The sequence below is a fragment of the Pezoporus occidentalis genome, unplaced genomic scaffold (assembly GCF_034315485.1).
Source record: "Pezoporus occidentalis ecotype Australia unplaced genomic scaffold, CSIRO_AGI_Poc_V1 ctg410, whole genome shotgun sequence".
Classification (NCBI taxonomy): Eukaryota; Metazoa; Chordata; class Aves; order Psittaciformes; family Psittacidae; genus Pezoporus; species Pezoporus occidentalis.
In genome coordinates, this window is record NW_026915737.1 from 76,200 (window position 1) to 91,951 (window position 15,752).

The 15,752-nt window shown below is 40.1% G+C and overlaps 1 protein-coding gene and 1 non-coding gene across 2 annotated transcripts; both read left to right on the forward strand.

Moving 5' to 3' along the window:
* The first annotated feature begins 1,731 nt into the window (after nt 1–1,731).
* Nucleotides 1,732–15,752, forward strand: RABGGTB (Rab geranylgeranyltransferase subunit beta). The gene is made up of 9 exons (XM_062634067.1): nt 1,732–1,960; nt 2,447–2,554; nt 3,575–3,772; nt 6,180–6,285; nt 7,594–7,646; nt 7,766–7,876; nt 9,499–9,624; nt 10,481–10,630; nt 13,597–15,752. The coding sequence occupies exons 1-9, from the start codon at nt 1,958–1,960 to the stop codon at nt 13,735–13,737; spliced, it is 996 nt and encodes a 331-aa protein (XP_062490051.1). The 5' UTR covers nt 1,732–1,957; the 3' UTR covers nt 13,738–15,752.
* LOC134171639 (small nucleolar RNA SNORD45) lies at nt 2,679–2,761 on the forward strand. The gene has a single exon (XR_009967694.1). It is a non-coding gene; the product is annotated as a small nucleolar RNA SNORD45 (small nucleolar RNA).

Below are 15,752 nucleotides of genomic sequence, written 5' to 3' on the forward strand. Positions count from 1 at the left end.
CATAAAGACGTTAAAAGCAGTCCAGTTGCCACTAGGTTACAGCCCAGAGCAGCTGAGCAGCCCCCCAAGCTCAGTAGGGTGATGGCCGGCATTGCTGGTATCTCCACTGTGTCTGCTCTGAGGATTTCAACATTCTCCAGTAGTAACAATACCAGCCAGAGAGAGTGTGGCCTTTGGCACTGCTATACTCCTTAAGCAAGTATATGTTCAATTAGGATAATTCACTTCAAGTGAACATGTGTAGCTATCCTTCAGACTGTCTTACGCAATTCTGTTTATTTCAAATCAAGTGTATTTAAACCTACGATTCCTTTGCATCAGCATGTAACTGAAGAACAGCTGAGAAGAAGGAAATGTTGCAAGATGTACTTTTTTTTAACCTTGGATAGATTGTCGTGGCAGTGCTGGCAGGATGGACATCCCCTGGACTTGTAGAACAGATTACTTGGCATTTGTGAGGCTGTACCTGCAGTACTGCATCCAGTTCTAGGCTCCCCACTACAGGAAAGATAGACTTAACTACAGGGAGCTCAGCATAGGGCCACAAAGATGGTTAACGGACTGGAGCATCTGTCATGTAGGGAGAGGCCGACACTCTCCAGCTTGGATGAGAGGAGGCTCGGGGTAGTCTTACGTATGTGCATAGATACCTGATGGGATGCAACAAACAGCAGGGAGCCAGGCTCTCCTCAGTAGTGCTCACAGACTTGGTCTAAGAGGCAGTGGGCACAAATTAAAACAATATTCCTCTGCAACATGAGAAAATGTGCTTATTTTTTTTTTTTATTGTGAGAGATGTCATACACAGGCAGAGGTGGTAGAGTCTCTATCTGTGGAGATACTCAAGAGTTCACCTGGAGACAGTCCTGGACAGCCTGATCTAGCTGACCCTGCTCGGGCAGGTGGGTCACACTCAGCAGGCTCAAGAGGTCCCTTCAAACCACAACTATTCTATGAATTCATTTGCAATTTCTCACCAACTTGTCCTTTCATCCATCACCTGAATGCAGTGCTGGGCAGTATAAGTACCTGCAGCCACCTTGCTATCAGTTCTGCAACACTTATTTCTCAGGTAGGCCACCTAGGAAATGAGTTCATTAAGTAAAGTGATTAATTGCTATAAATCACCAACTTCTTTACCTGCAGGAAGACTGATGATGCAACATCCTTGGAAGGTATTTATGTAAAAACAGATCTTAATTTTGACTGTTCTGTGCAAGCCAGCATTGCACATCATACTTCTTTATGGAATGGCAGGGGTGCTCCTGCCTAGCACAGCTCTCTGGGGGACACCTGGCAGCATCAGGTGTTGCTCATCAACACATTATCATCCCGTGCAGTTTTAAACAGGTAGCAAAGGGTGATTTTGAACTGAAGTTATCGCTACCTTCTCTGTAGCCAAAATCTTGGGATTTGGGAACTGAGGTCACAAAAGGAAACCGGACTCATGTCTAAATGGGCTGTGACCCAGGAAAGCGCGCAGCTGCAGTCAGTGTATGTAAATTCACCCGCTTCCCCCGTGTCAAGGTGACCTTTAGCTGTGCAGAACTGCTCGTGCACCCCCGAGGCCCCAGTGTGGGCCCTGCCACGGCTCCCGGCGCAGAGCGGGACGTGGCCCACCCCAGCAGCGGCAGACCTGAACGACCGCCCGGCCCCCTCCCCTCCCCTCCCCTCCTCTCCTCTCCTCTCCTCTCCTCGGTGGGAGAGCCGCGGCCCGCGGTAGGGCCACCCACCGGGAGGCGATGGCGGCTGGGCCGCACAGGCAGCTTTAGGCGCCGCTCGGCTCGGCAGGCCCCGCTGGCGGTACGTCGGGCTGCCGCCTCACCTGGCGCGGCCTCGGGCCGTGACCGCCGCTGCCTTCGGGCGGCCCTGGGGCAGCCATAGCGAGGCCCTGCCGCCGCCGCCCCGCCTTGCTCCGCCCCGCAGCCCCGCACTCCTTCCGGTGCAGGCGGCCAAGATGGTGGGTATCGCTGGGCGCGCCGGCGAGAGTGCCTGGCCCGGGGTCAGTGGGTAGGCCGAGCCTGCGCCTTCTCCTCGGCGGGACGCGCAGGCTTCCAGCCGCGCGCCGCTTACGCTTGACGGGCTGGGGGCGTCCCCAGGTGTGGTTCTCGGCCCTACGGGGCCAGAGCGGGCCTGGCCCGGGGATGGCGGCGTGGTGGCCCAGTTCGGCCCCTTGGCGGTGGAGCAGGGTTCCGCGGCTCCTGGTGTTTCGGGGTGTTCGTGGAGAAGGGCGGTTCCGCTGAGCTTTACGGGAGGGTTCCGCTCGCTCTCTTCGCTAGGGGCGGCGGCGGTGGTCGTAGCCGGGCTGGGAAGGTAGCGCTGGGGGCATGGGGTCAGCCCGTGTTCACAACCGAGTTTGTCCGTGTCCCGGTGGCGGCTGGGTTACACCCCGGTCCCACAGCCTGAACTGACCGCACAACCGGCGTTTTGTTGGTACTTCTTACAGGGGACACCCCAAAAGGATGTTGTGATAAAACCCGATGCCCCAAGCACGTTGCTCTCGGAGAAACACGCGGACTATATAGCTTCATATGGAACAAAGAAAGATGATTATGTAGGTATCGACTCGTGTCAGTACAGCTGCAGTGTTAATAGTCATAATTTCTTGTTTACAAGCCAGCTCATTCTCGCCCTGCAATCCCAAGTGCAAAAGAAGGACGTCTTTGTTAATATCTCGAGGTCTATGATGAGTTTTGGCATGTATTATCTGAGTGTAAATTTGAAGATTATTGGTTTAGCTCTAGAATTACTCTGAGACCTGAGAAATGAGCTGCTTGTTGCATCTTCACCCGCTAGAATGCGCAAGGACTATAGCTACATTTACATGCTGCTCTTTTGATGGGACGGCATGGTGAATCCCACCACAGTACTGCCCTGTGCTTCCTGGGTTTGAGAAACGCTTTAACAAACAGCAGTTTTATAGCCTTGGGCCATCAGGCCCACACAGTATTCCGGTCCCAGTAGATGAAAGATGTCAGTAACTGCTTGTGTCTGAAGAAAACATGCAGTTACCTCTGCTGTCTGCAAAGGAACTCTAAGCACTATTGCTTATGATTGTTCTTGTGCTCAGAAAGTAGAAAACAATGTTTATGGGTGGTGTGGGTGATGTGATTGGTTTAAGAGAATTCAGTATGAAATTTCATTTCCTAGTGCAGCTTTAGATTGTGGCGGTTTTGGCACTTGACAGTTTCATTAAATGGTAGGTTTGTTATTTTTGAGACTAGCTGGGATGGTAATTTGAGTGGTAGTTTGAATACCAAGGTAATAACTGAATTGGTGCTAAACTACCTGCATGCGTTTAATTTGATATTGAGCTTGATACTTTGAACTAGACAAAATGGGAGGAAGGGAATGTACATGTAGATACATGCATATACATATGCCTGTATGTGTGCATATGTGGACAAATGCATTATCTGCAGAGTATGTGTGAGGGGCTGCTATCTAGTAAGTTGTTAATGGGATGAAAGATGGTTGACATACATTAGCTAATGTTTACAGTTTGTAGTATTTTCATTGTTCTCTACTGATTATGTGCTTATCTGATGAAGAACTAAAATAATGCACTACTTAGGAATACTGTATGTCGGAGTATTTGAGGATGAGTGGTGTTTACTGGGGGCTGACAGCAATGGATCTCATGGGGCAGCTGCACCGAATGAATAAAGAAGAAATTCTGGAATTCATCGAATCATGTCAACATGAATGTGGTGGAATAAGTGCCAGCATAGGTCATGATCCTCATCTCCTCTATACCCTCAGTGCTGTCCAGGTAAATGTAACAGGGCAATTTTAGGAGAAACCATTGCATTTACTGCTTTTGATGACTGCAGACTGATGAGCCAGGTCCTGTGAGATGCCAATGGAAAAACTATTTGAATTCCTTCTTAAAAAAAAAATCAAACAAAAAACTTTAGCATTTGGCTGTATTGTTTCCTACAAAATGGTCAGATTTTGGAAGGCTGTGTTTTTTAATGATAATTTAATGCATTCTTGATAATTTTGCTGCAGTTTTTTTTAAATGCTCTTAGCTACAGGCTTTGCTTGAGCTTTTGGTAGGTAAAATTTGGATTTTATAAAATCCTTATAGTGTACACTGAGGTGAAAGATAAGTATGACCAGAATAAGAGTAAAGTTTTGGATTTTATTTTTTCATGTATGCATTACTGTAGAATATGATTGATAGATATTATAATGTATTAACAATTATATAATATAAATAAGTATATATCTAAACTATGTAATATGTATAATTATACATACTGTGTTTAGATGTTAGTACTGTACAAAAAAAACCACTGTAGTACTTGGTTCTTGCTGTGTTCCTCAAATCTGCTTTTTTGTGTATAACTTAAAAATGATACCAGTCTCCCGAGCATTTGATTTAGATGGTGTGTACTCTTTCCCATACTTCAGTACTCTTTCCCTGAGAAAGAGTAATTCTCAACCTAATCTTTTCATTGCCGTCATCTCCACTGTAGATTTAATTTGTCACTCTCCTCTTGTTTGTTTTGTTGTGGTTTTTGTTTTTTTTTTTTGTTTTGCTTTTGTTCTTCTCATGAAAACTCATGTTGTGGAAAAAAATACCAAAAAGGCTCAGATGTTTCTGAACTGTTTTTTTATTGCTGCATAACTTCTCTCTGGTCCAGTCTTATGGAAGAAATATCTAAATGGTGTTACAAATAAATAAGATTCCCTGTTTTAGGAAGAAAGTGTGTTGGATTTAAGGTGTTTGATTTGAAAGCCTTAGGTAGGACAGAAGAGTGCTGTTTTCTTGGGTTAGTGGCAAGTGCTGGCATTTATTATCTGCTCTGAAGTTGGTATTTATCACCAGTTTAGCTCTAGAATTACTCAAGTACTGTGAGAACCAGGAAACTAAAGTTTCTTTAGGCTGTGACATCTGAGCTGTTCCAAATTGCCCAGTCAAATTCCCTTCACAAATTCTAATGCAGTATAAGAAGGGGGTACAATCTGAGGTTGTTAGAGATGTTTGTTCTTAAGTAGATACTTGATGTTACTGGAGGATGTTTTCGTGCTAACTGAATGCAGCTCTAGATGTGCAAAGTTGCGAAGTTTTAGCAAGTGCTGATGTAACACTTTTGTTCATTAAAACAGCATGTCTTAATGAGCATGCATGTTCTTAGCAAAGAGACATACCCAGAATGTGTAAGAGTCATGTCACATCTTCCTTTGACTATTAATAGCAATTTGTTCAGATTTGCTTTTTAAGGAGTATGCTATGATTATATATTTTCTGTTAGAGTTGTATGTTCTTTTTTTTTCATTTCCTTAAGACTTAAATTTTATCTAACAATTGAAAGATTCCATCTAACTCTGGGTGTTCAAAGTCATGCTTGTTGGTATTTTTCAGGCTTGGTGCTATAATACTGCTTAGCTTGAACTCTTCTTTCTAATTCTTAATTCCTCTCATTACATATTATGCAAGTTATGAGTAAAACCAGGAAGCTGGCTGGGGCTCAGAAACAGTATTGCTTTGTCATATGGATTTACTGGCTCAGATCAGTGGTAGCTCAACAAACTTTATATTCCCTATGACATCTGTTTTTTTTATTGACTGTACAGTTAGTGTCTACTCATACTGTTCATACTTCAGTTACTGCAGTTTGGGTCTCCTCATTATATCTGAAAAAGTGAATGTAAATAAAAATCATTTGAAACTAATCATTGCTGACAGGCTTGGACTGTAAGTGCTGTTAGTAACAAGCAGTTTAACTTAACCTTGCCATATATCCAAGTAGCAGCAGTGCTTATACTACATATCTGTAAATCTAGGATGTCATTATACCATTATGAAATTAGCCATAAATTAAATGTCTGTTCTGCATAATGCTGACATAAAAACAAACAAACCTGATTATGCTTTTGAGAAGTGAGCTGGAAGCTGGAAAGTAACAAAGGGCGGAAGAGTTCAGCTTGAATTGCCTATGTTTGCACTCAAGTGTTTCTTAACAGTAAGAGTTTCCTAACAGTTTTTAGGCAGAGATAGATGAACTGCAGTGAATGACATTTTACTTTAGTAAACCTTATCAGGTAGCATTCAGAGTTAAATGAAGTCTTTTATAAATCCAGGATTTTTTTTTTTTTTTTTTTTAAGAAATAGACTTTTTTAAATTTTTGCCTCTCTTTGATTGTTACTGTGTCTTTTTTTTTTTTCCCAGATTCTTATCTTATATGATAGTCTGCATGTTGTTGATGTAAATAGAATTGTTGAATATATACAGAGCTTGCAACAAGAGGATGGATCATTTGCTGGAGACAAATGGGGTAACTTTTAGATCATTAAAATTTAGTGGCTTGGTTGACATGTATTAAGTCTGTGAGCTTAAGTTTCCTTGGATGATCTTTTTGCTTATGTTTTGTATGTGAACACTTATTTCTGAGTTATGAAAAAAGAGATTTTGTCAAGTGCTGAGATATGTTTCATTCCTTTCATAAATGTTCTAAACTTCAGGTTTATTCTTGTATTAAAATTGTCCATCTCTGAAAGAAGAAAACTTTTGAGCATTTGTAACTTGACAATGCTTTGATACAGCAGATAAGCTACTTCATAAGGGATACAAAATTGCATGTTATTTGATGGCATTCAGCTACGATCTTTATGCATGACAGCTGTGGAAGCATCTTTCAGTATATGGGAGTGAGAAAAATTGGGTTTGTACTAATGAACTTCTCTTAATACTGATTTTGTTTCTGCACGTAAATTCTTTATGAGCAAAGATGATATTTTTACGCTGTAGCATAAATATTTAGTCCCATGGAAAATAGCCCATGGAACGCTTACATTTTAATAAAATTAAAGTACTGAAACATACCGAATGCACAATGGATTTATGTTATTTGTGGAAGGAAGTTAACAGTGCGACTGAAGGAATGCAGTACCTGATGTAGGACAGAACAGCACAGGTTTGGTTTGTATTTATCAGCCTGTGAATTGATGAAGAAGAAAAGTCTTGTATCAGTTTAACCAAAAAAATACTGCTTGTGGATGGGTTCAATTTTAAATTTTGACTTCAAGTATTAGTTGTTTGGAGTTTGTGTGAGGAGAGTTACATTGGTATGGACTTCCTGAGCATCATTCTGCTATAGATGTAGCCTTTCTGGTTTAGCTTCCAGATAAAAGTATGCAACTTTTATCAGTCTTACTCTAAATACAAAAGTGGCTTCTACTTCTGCCTGGATTTAAGGCAGGTGAAGAGTCATGTCTGGGTATTTTTGAGTCCACGGCTCTGTGATTGTCTACACTACAGAAACTCTAAAATTGTGTAGTTATTTGTAAATTACCACTAGTTGAATTGATTTGGATATATATCTGACTGTACACCAGCTTATTATAAACTGTTTGCTCTTATGTGCAGTAAACAAAACAGTTTTAATGTACACTTTCTAAATTAGTGAGGAATAATTCATGGGCTGGAAAGGGAAATAGTACAAGAGCAGTTTTTGGCTGATTTTTGTTCTGTGTAGAACCTGGTACTTTAACATACTGTTTCATGCTTTTAGTGGTGATTTAAATATATTTTTGTTGTTGTTAATAAAAATACTCTTATTTCATTTCCTACCCTCGCTTTCTAGGAGAAATAGATACAAGGTTCTCATTCTGTGCTGCAGCAACTCTTGCACTTCTGGTAAGTCCTAAATCATTATGTGTACAAGTGCAAAATCTTCTGTTTGGTACTGCTGAAGTTTCTGAACATAACGAGCTTGGTAGTATATAAAGTGCATTAGTTGCTTTTCTGACTTGCAGGGAAGGCTGGATGCTATTGATGTGGGAAAAGCAGTAGAATTCGTTTTGTCCTGTATGAACTTTGATGGAGGATTTGGTTGTAGACCAGGTTCCGAATCGCATGCAGGACAGGTGAGTTTTGCTTCATATGGAAATGTTTTAAAATTGCAAGCATCACATACTGCCTTAAGCGTTTCTTTACAGTGTCTATCAAGGATGTCGACTGATAAACCTTTCTTGTTTCCAAAATGCCTGATTCTAGTACCTTAGTTAAAATAAACAAGCAAATAGCTAGATAAATCAGAGATTTGGGCCATTACAGTGTGTGTGTGTGTGTGAGGAATATCATAAGGGAATAACTTAGAGGACTGTGTTTCAGTCTTCACATAGTGATGTTGAAGTAGTTAGCACAAGGAATTTTTAGAGAAATTGAAATTGGTATTAATAGAGATGTTGTACACTGTGCGCCACAAATCATGAAACATAAAGGTCAATTGTTGTGTGTTATGTTTGACACTTATCAGCTGCTGAGCTCAAATAAAAATGAGATGTGAACCTTCTCAAGGGGAGGGGAAAAAGTAAACTCAAACCAACTGGTATAGGGTTGCCTGTATGGTCTAGATGGCTGGACCGTGTTCTACTGTTCAAGGAAGTCACCTAAGTAGCTGAATGCACTCTCTTTGCAGCTGGTGTTTCCAGGAAGGATTAGATCTGTTGTGCATATTCACATACTCCTTGAACCACTGTAAAGCGCAACTCCTTTACCTGCACAATAGTTCAAAAGTTTTCTGGGAATATAACACTTTTTTACTGTTCTCAGATAGGCACATCCCTGTTGATATGTGCTTTTGTTGTTATTTTTCCTTGTCGTTTTGGGTGTGTGTTTTAATTAGGAAAAGGTGATCATGAGTGGTTTTCAGTTGAGGTTTTTGTCTCTTGCGGTTTGTGCTTTGGCTGCTCTCCTGGTGACTGCATGAAAGGTGACCAGTGTATCATAGAATCATAGAATAGTTAGGGTTGGAAAGGACCTTAAGATCATCCAGTTCCAACCCCCCTGCCATGCGCAGGGACATCTCACACTAAACCAGGTCACCCAAGGCTCTGTCCAGCCTGGCCTTGAATACTGCCAGGGATGGAGCATTCACAACTTCTTTGTGTGCTGTTGCACTGTAAATGTTATTTCCCAGAAAAAAGTAAACACGGATTAATCCATGCACATATGTTACATGGCACATTGGCAGCAAGCGTGACATGGCTAGATATATGTGGGATTGCCAGGATAGTTAAAGATCAGGGTAACCTGTTTCTAGAGAATGTCTTAGAAGGTCTTTAGTTTGCTGTCCGCAAGCTGCTGGTGAAGAGGCACATACAGGAATAAACCGCATGCTGGATGCAGAATTTTCATATAGGCCATATCCCGCCTGCAGAAATCAGTTTGGCTTCTCTGGCTTCAGAGTCCATTATCTTAAAATAAAACTGTAGGGCTCTGCCTGATCTTTTAGACTTTTTCTCCAAGTGCATTAAGTTCTTGTATTAGTAAAATCTTACTGTCCTGTAATTACATCATATAGCTGGTACTTTTATACAGTGCAACTGTATCAATAACATACTAATGGAAAAGTAAAACCAAAAGTTAAAATGTATGTTTATTTTGTATTGTTTGCATGGCCGTACTCCTGCTTTGAGATCTTCCTGCATTTAGTCTGCTAACTATAGTCTTTAAATACACAACCAATTTATGTCTGTAATTTTAGATCTATTGTTGCACAGGATTCCTGGCTATAACAGACCAGTTGCATCAAATAAACGTTGACTTGCTGGGTTGGTGGCTTTGTGAACGTCAGTTACCTTCCGGGGGTCTCAACGGACGACCAGAGAAGGTATTAGGTGGCTTTTTTTCTTTGCTCAGACTTCAGTAGAGATTATTTTTTCTAAAATGAAGTACTTCTGGAAAACATCATGACTTCTATGAAATATTTAATAAACTTTTCAAAGAAGTTAGGACTTCATTTTGACTCTTAATTTTGTCACTAACATCTGTCATGCAGTCCTTAGTTACGCTTGGTGTGAGTACTCAGGTTAGGAAGGTACACATATGGACGTATGTCTTGCTGACTACTTTAACCAGTATCCTGTTAAATCGGGGCTTTAATATTTTCTGACATGAGGAATGATCTCTTCTGTAGAATTTGTGCAAAAATTACTGTTTTCCTGTATGTAGATCCTGGGTATAATAGTGTTCCTCATCACACTAGGGAATTGTGTGACCTCAAATAATCTTGACTGATAAATAGATAACCAATTAAAAATGCTTCCCCTGCTCCGTTCAACGCCTTCCATCGCCTCCCCCCTTGCCATGGAAAAAAAATCCAACCAAACAACCAAAAAGTAATTGATACGAAGTTCTTTGTACTTCCTACTCCTGAAAAAGGGGCTGTGGTTTTTTAGCCTCTTCCACAGAAGGTGAAGAACACTTCAAAATCACATTCTTGTGGTTTTGTTTCCTGAAGAAGAGGTTTGAGAAAGAGACTTTCCCTTCCTGAAAAAGGGAAGTCCTCTGAAAAGAAACTGCACCCAGGAACTTTCTTGTCTTTTACTCCAAGTAAGCTCTTCAAGTGTTGTTTCTCTGCAACAGTATTGTGACAACACACTTAATAATTTGCAGAATCACCAGTAAAATTTACAGTGTCATGTTTAAAACAAAATCAAATAATAATCTGCTTTTCTGCTTGCCAGTTACCTGATGTATGTTATTCGTGGTGGGTGCTAGCATCTTTGAAGATGATTGGTAGATTACACTGGATTGACAGAGAGAAGCTGCGCTGCTTTATTTTGGCTTGCCAGGATGAGGAGACAGGAGGATTTGCTGACAGACCAGGAGATATGGTAAATAACCCCTTACTGTGTAAGACACGTAACTGCAAATTCCAACTGGGAAGGTAAATTTTCTCATTTGAGTGTACCTCAACTTGTGATCCAGGTGTAAGCATTCTGCAGAGCCTGCAGTTTGCTTTGTAGGAAAGATTAGGGTAGAGTTGCTTTTGAAGGCTTGCTTGTGCAGCACATACTTTATGTCACACCTGCACTGTGATATTCCCCACTGAAGTCAGTTGCCCTTCCTTACAAATCCTGGCTTGGTTCTCATAACGCATACCACACAAATTGTTTCTTACAAGACCACTTGGAAGACCTCTGTAAAAGTACTGTGTCTGGTGTTTTGTTTTTTTGTGTGTTTTTTTTTTTTTCTTTTTTGGTTGGTTGGTTTGGTTTGGGTTTTTTGTTTGGGTCTTTTTTTGTTGTTGTTGGTTTTGTTTGTTGTTTTTTTTTTTTTTTATTTTTGGCAGGGGGGATGTGTGGGGGTTTAGGAGTTTGGTTTGTTCTGTAAACGATATGCAAGCTAGAGTCCAGTGCAGGTGAAGTAGTCATCGACTCTCTTCATGGTTTTGCCTGATCTAAATGAGCTGTAAGTTTTTATTAAGAGTCTTTATATGTTAGCTTTTGTTCTGTGCCAGCCCAGCAACTGCCTCTCACTGGCATTTGTCTATACGAGGAGGGAGGAAAAAGCTTTTGTGATAACATTATGAAGAGCATGTTGGTGCAATTTTCTGCTTGTTTGAGAGAGCAGTTATGGTTTAGGTGGTCTGTGCTCTCTGGTTTCAAGAAGAAATAATGGAGATTGCCCAGGTAAAATGGCAAATCCATATTCCTTATCTTTCAAGGATCCTGGACAGATAAAAGTATTCGGAGACTTCAGTGCAATTCCTGTAAAGCAGTTGGCTGCTTATTTGTCAGAGGTCACAAAGGGGACCTCATTTTATTGCTCGTTTTATTGCAGCTGACCATGTCTTCTCCTTTCTTCACAAACAACTTAAGAACTGAAGTAGCTTTCTGTTTCTTTGCAAGATGATACATTCCCAGTTGGGGGAAGGGGAGAAATCTCCTTATTCTGGTCTGTCATTTGGAAAGTATTTTGGTGTTCTTAAAATTGGAAGGCTTTTGTATTTCTAAAGAGCGCACAGAAAGACTTTTTCCCTTTTCAGAATTCTCCCTGAGAAGTGTGACTCTTAAAATCTTTATGCTTTTCTGGCTTTGAGATTAAATTTGAGCTATTGAAGTATTTTTGTCTTGCTAGAAGAGCACCTTTGCAGAGCCTTTCCTCCATGTCTAATGCAGGCTCCATTGAGAGGTTTTTTGTGTGTTATGTTAGTGGTCATTTCATATTATTTTTACCTGTTAACTCATTGTTGAAGTGGGTGCTGCCATAGAGGTGTTGACACCTACAGGTTTTTGCTTTGTTCCTGTAAAAACTCATTCCTAACAAACCTGTTGCTTTGGAGGCTTGTGGGGTGTTGTGGGGTTTTTTTGTTTGAGGATGTTTGTTTTGGCTAGGATGGGGGTGTTTATTTGGGGGGGTTAGTGTGGTGGGGGTTTTGGTTTGTTGTTGGGCTTTTTTGTTTGGTGGTTTTTTTTGGTTTTGTTTTTAGTTAGTTTTAGGTTCCAGTCTTGATTTGATGTTGTGATTGTACTTCAGGTTTTGAACCACTTCACAAAAGATAGCTCTGTCATTTTTTTTATATTTTTTTAAGTTCCAAGCAGCTAATTCTCAATAACTTAACTTCAGTAGCTGTGCTTATTAGCTCTTGGTTGTCATTCAGCGGGTGTTTCCTTGTTATTTGCTTTGAAGAAGATTGCAGAAAGGAGCAGATGGCAGTAGATGTATCTTCTAGGAATTTCGGTTTCCCTGAGCACACATTGTTCATCAACCGATTGAATCTATAACTTCACTTGCACACTTCCCATTGGGGACCATCTCCCCTTCTGGGCCTGTCCATCTGTCTTGCCATTCCTAAAGTGTACTATTCATTATTATTATTTTACTGCTTATTTATTTTACCCCTCCTTTATGGCCATAATTTAAGTTCTGGGAAGGAGCAAGTATATATAAGTCTAAGATTTGACCGCACTAATAATGTGGTTGCCAAACCATTGAGGAGTGAGACTTGCTGTGGTAGTGTAGTTTGAACCTTCTAGGCTGTGATCAGTGGTTGAGGATCCTGTATATGGCTGCAACATGGTAATTTGGCTTAGTTTACTGCATTATAGAACCTTTGCAGTGAGATCTAGAAGTTCCACTAAAGCAAACAGGATGTATGCTGCACCAGACAGCACAGGGACTTTTGGATAGGTTTTTGTAGAATGGTTGATTAACTCCATTGACAGGATGCTTGTAATGAGACTTCATAATCTGCTGCAGTTTGTGGTGGTAAGTGCTTTTAGGGAAGTTTCATACAGTGAAGGACACCCCATCACTGCTCCTGTCTCTTTTGGGTTTTTTCTTATATTTTTTCCTTCAGTTTTCTTTCACAGTAGGTTGCTTCTCCCCTCTCAAGATTTTACAGCACAACTCTGTATTCAGAGACCATTAAAGAGCTGAAGACAATTAGAAGGTTGCTGAAGAGCAAATGGGGAATTTATGGAAGCGATACTTACGGATGATCAAACTTACTTTTAAAATCTCTTCTTTGCTTCTGCTACCCTGTGACATTTAATGGTAATGGAGGCAAATGAGTGCTTCCTGTCAAATTCAGAGTTGAAAATTGTCTTAAGAGACAATTGGCAAGCATCTCTGAGTAAATCATAGTATTGTAAATACATGCTGTGGAAGCTGTCATGCCTGTCAGCACAAATGAAAGTTTTGTTCAGTTGCATTGTCTCCTTCAGCCATGGGGGTTTTCAGCCTCTTCCTAGCAAAGAGAAGCTTCATGCCATACAAATGAAAAGGTTGTATGAATGAACATTTGAACATGAACATCTTTGGAAACAGACACAGACTCTTTTTCTTTTTCCCCCAGGTGGATCCATTTCATACTCTATTTGGAATTGCTGGACTATCTTTATTAGGAGAAGAACAAATCAAGGCAGTCAATCCTGTCTTTTGCATGCCAGAAGATGTCCTTCAAAGAATAAATGTACAGCCTGAGCTTCTGAGCTAAGCCTCATAGAGACAAAAGGTTGATATGCCCACTTGCTTTGGTTCTACTGATTTAAGTAATCTCATCTCTGAAACTGTTAGCATATTCTTTGAGATGTTTACATTGCAAAAGTAAAGCAATAGCTTTACTGTTGGCTTTGTCACTTCGTAAACTGTATCAGAACAGGCTGCTTCTAATAATCTGAGTGTAACATGTTCTTTGGTTGTATATAAGAGACGTAGAAACACTTCCAATGTGTACTTAAATACACAGTGGGCTTTTTTTTTTTTTAATATTCAAGTCAAAGCAATAGCTTGAATGTTTAATTTTTGTATTCCTGTGACATCAACCATGCTCACATCTGTCCTTCAACAAGCATGTTTTGATGGCAGATCAGAGAAAGCACTTTAAAAGAGTACGAAAAAAAAACCAATCAAACCAACCTGCAAACAAAACCCTACTTAAGCCATGCACTTACTGCGGTGAGCTTGTGTATGTAATTGTTCCTCTTCACATTTGCCATCACTTTTATATACTGAGAAGCAAGTTTTTTCTTCTGATAGTAATTGATTCCAGTGAAAACAACAGTTGCTGTTCCGTTAAGCATATAAATGTCTTCACTTATTGATGAGTCCCTTAGGCAGAATTTCTCTGATAGAAATAGAGCATACCTTGAGTATCTGTAGTGAAATTTGCTAATACTAAGCATTCTAGAGAAGGTCTATAGGACAGTAACTTCTGACTGAGTATAGAGTTGATACTAAATTTGTTGCTGAGTTGCAATCCTGTTTTCGTAGCTTTTAAGACAGTAATTGCCAGCACTTGATTATGGTGTAATGAGAATAAAACTAGGCATGGAAAATACTTGTTCTCTGAAGGATTAAGTCCTCTTTGTCTTCATAGAAGCCCTAAAATTGCCTTTTAATTTACGTTCCTCACACCCTGGCTAAGAGTGAAATACATAATAAAAGGTAATTGCAAAGGGGAGAAAGTCTTTGCTACTCTCTGTACTTCAGAAGGTCTACATTTGTTTCAGACACTTCTAAAAGCCATCTGGTTAGTTTTATCCAGCCTGTTCATGTTAGTAGAGTGTAAGGTATAACTGGACTTTTTGGTAGACCTTTACTAATAGAGAATTTCAAAGAGAGAATGTGCATTTGAATGCTTAAGTATTTCTAATAAATGTTTTAAGCTTTCTCTACAGGCTTTTTTAGGTAAGGTAAGAACCCTGCTCTTCTTAAACTGTCCAGTTGCCTGATGAATTAATTTCCTTCTCAAGGTTTGGAAAAAAGTTACAGCAGGCTTTGTGTTGAGTGTGAGAGAGCGAGAACACTGATCAGATTTTATCTAACTATAAGGTGTAACAGAAAATTTTAAGTTATTTTTTTCTTATTCCAGGTTACTTTTGCAAGTGCCACTTCTTTTCATCTAAGGAAACATTGTTCAGTACATAGGAATTTGCCATATTTCCATGTTGTGTAGACAGAATAGAATCATCTTCAGAATTTCTAGTCTAGTATAGACAGAGACACCTTGAGAATTAGCCTGTGGGTGATACTGCATGACAGTGTAGAACATTTAACTGTAGGTTGAAATCCTGTTAATGTATTGGAGTTTTTTTTCTGAAGAAGGTCTGGTCAACTTCATTTCCTAAGTAAGCTGTTACTTGTGAAGATCTTAAAAGATTATAGGTTAAAAAAGAGGTATGTGCACAAACTGACTTCTTAAGAATATTCTTCCATTCTTTACATCAGTTCTTTAAAGTACTGTATTTGCAGAAGTCATCACAATTTTTCTTACGTGAAGAAAGTCATGTTTTCTGTTAAATATCCGGTGAAAAAATAGTTTCCTAGTGTGTCTGTGTTATGTCTTATGCCATTTTGGTGCAAAATCCGTTGTTACTGTCTACCTCTATTTTGTTAAAAGTACTAATAAGATTTTTCTTTTCTGAGCTTATGTAGTTAACTTTGCAGTAATTAATCAGCAGTTCTCAGTCTTTGGTTACTGGTCCTTTATTAAAGGCTTTCAGAAATACA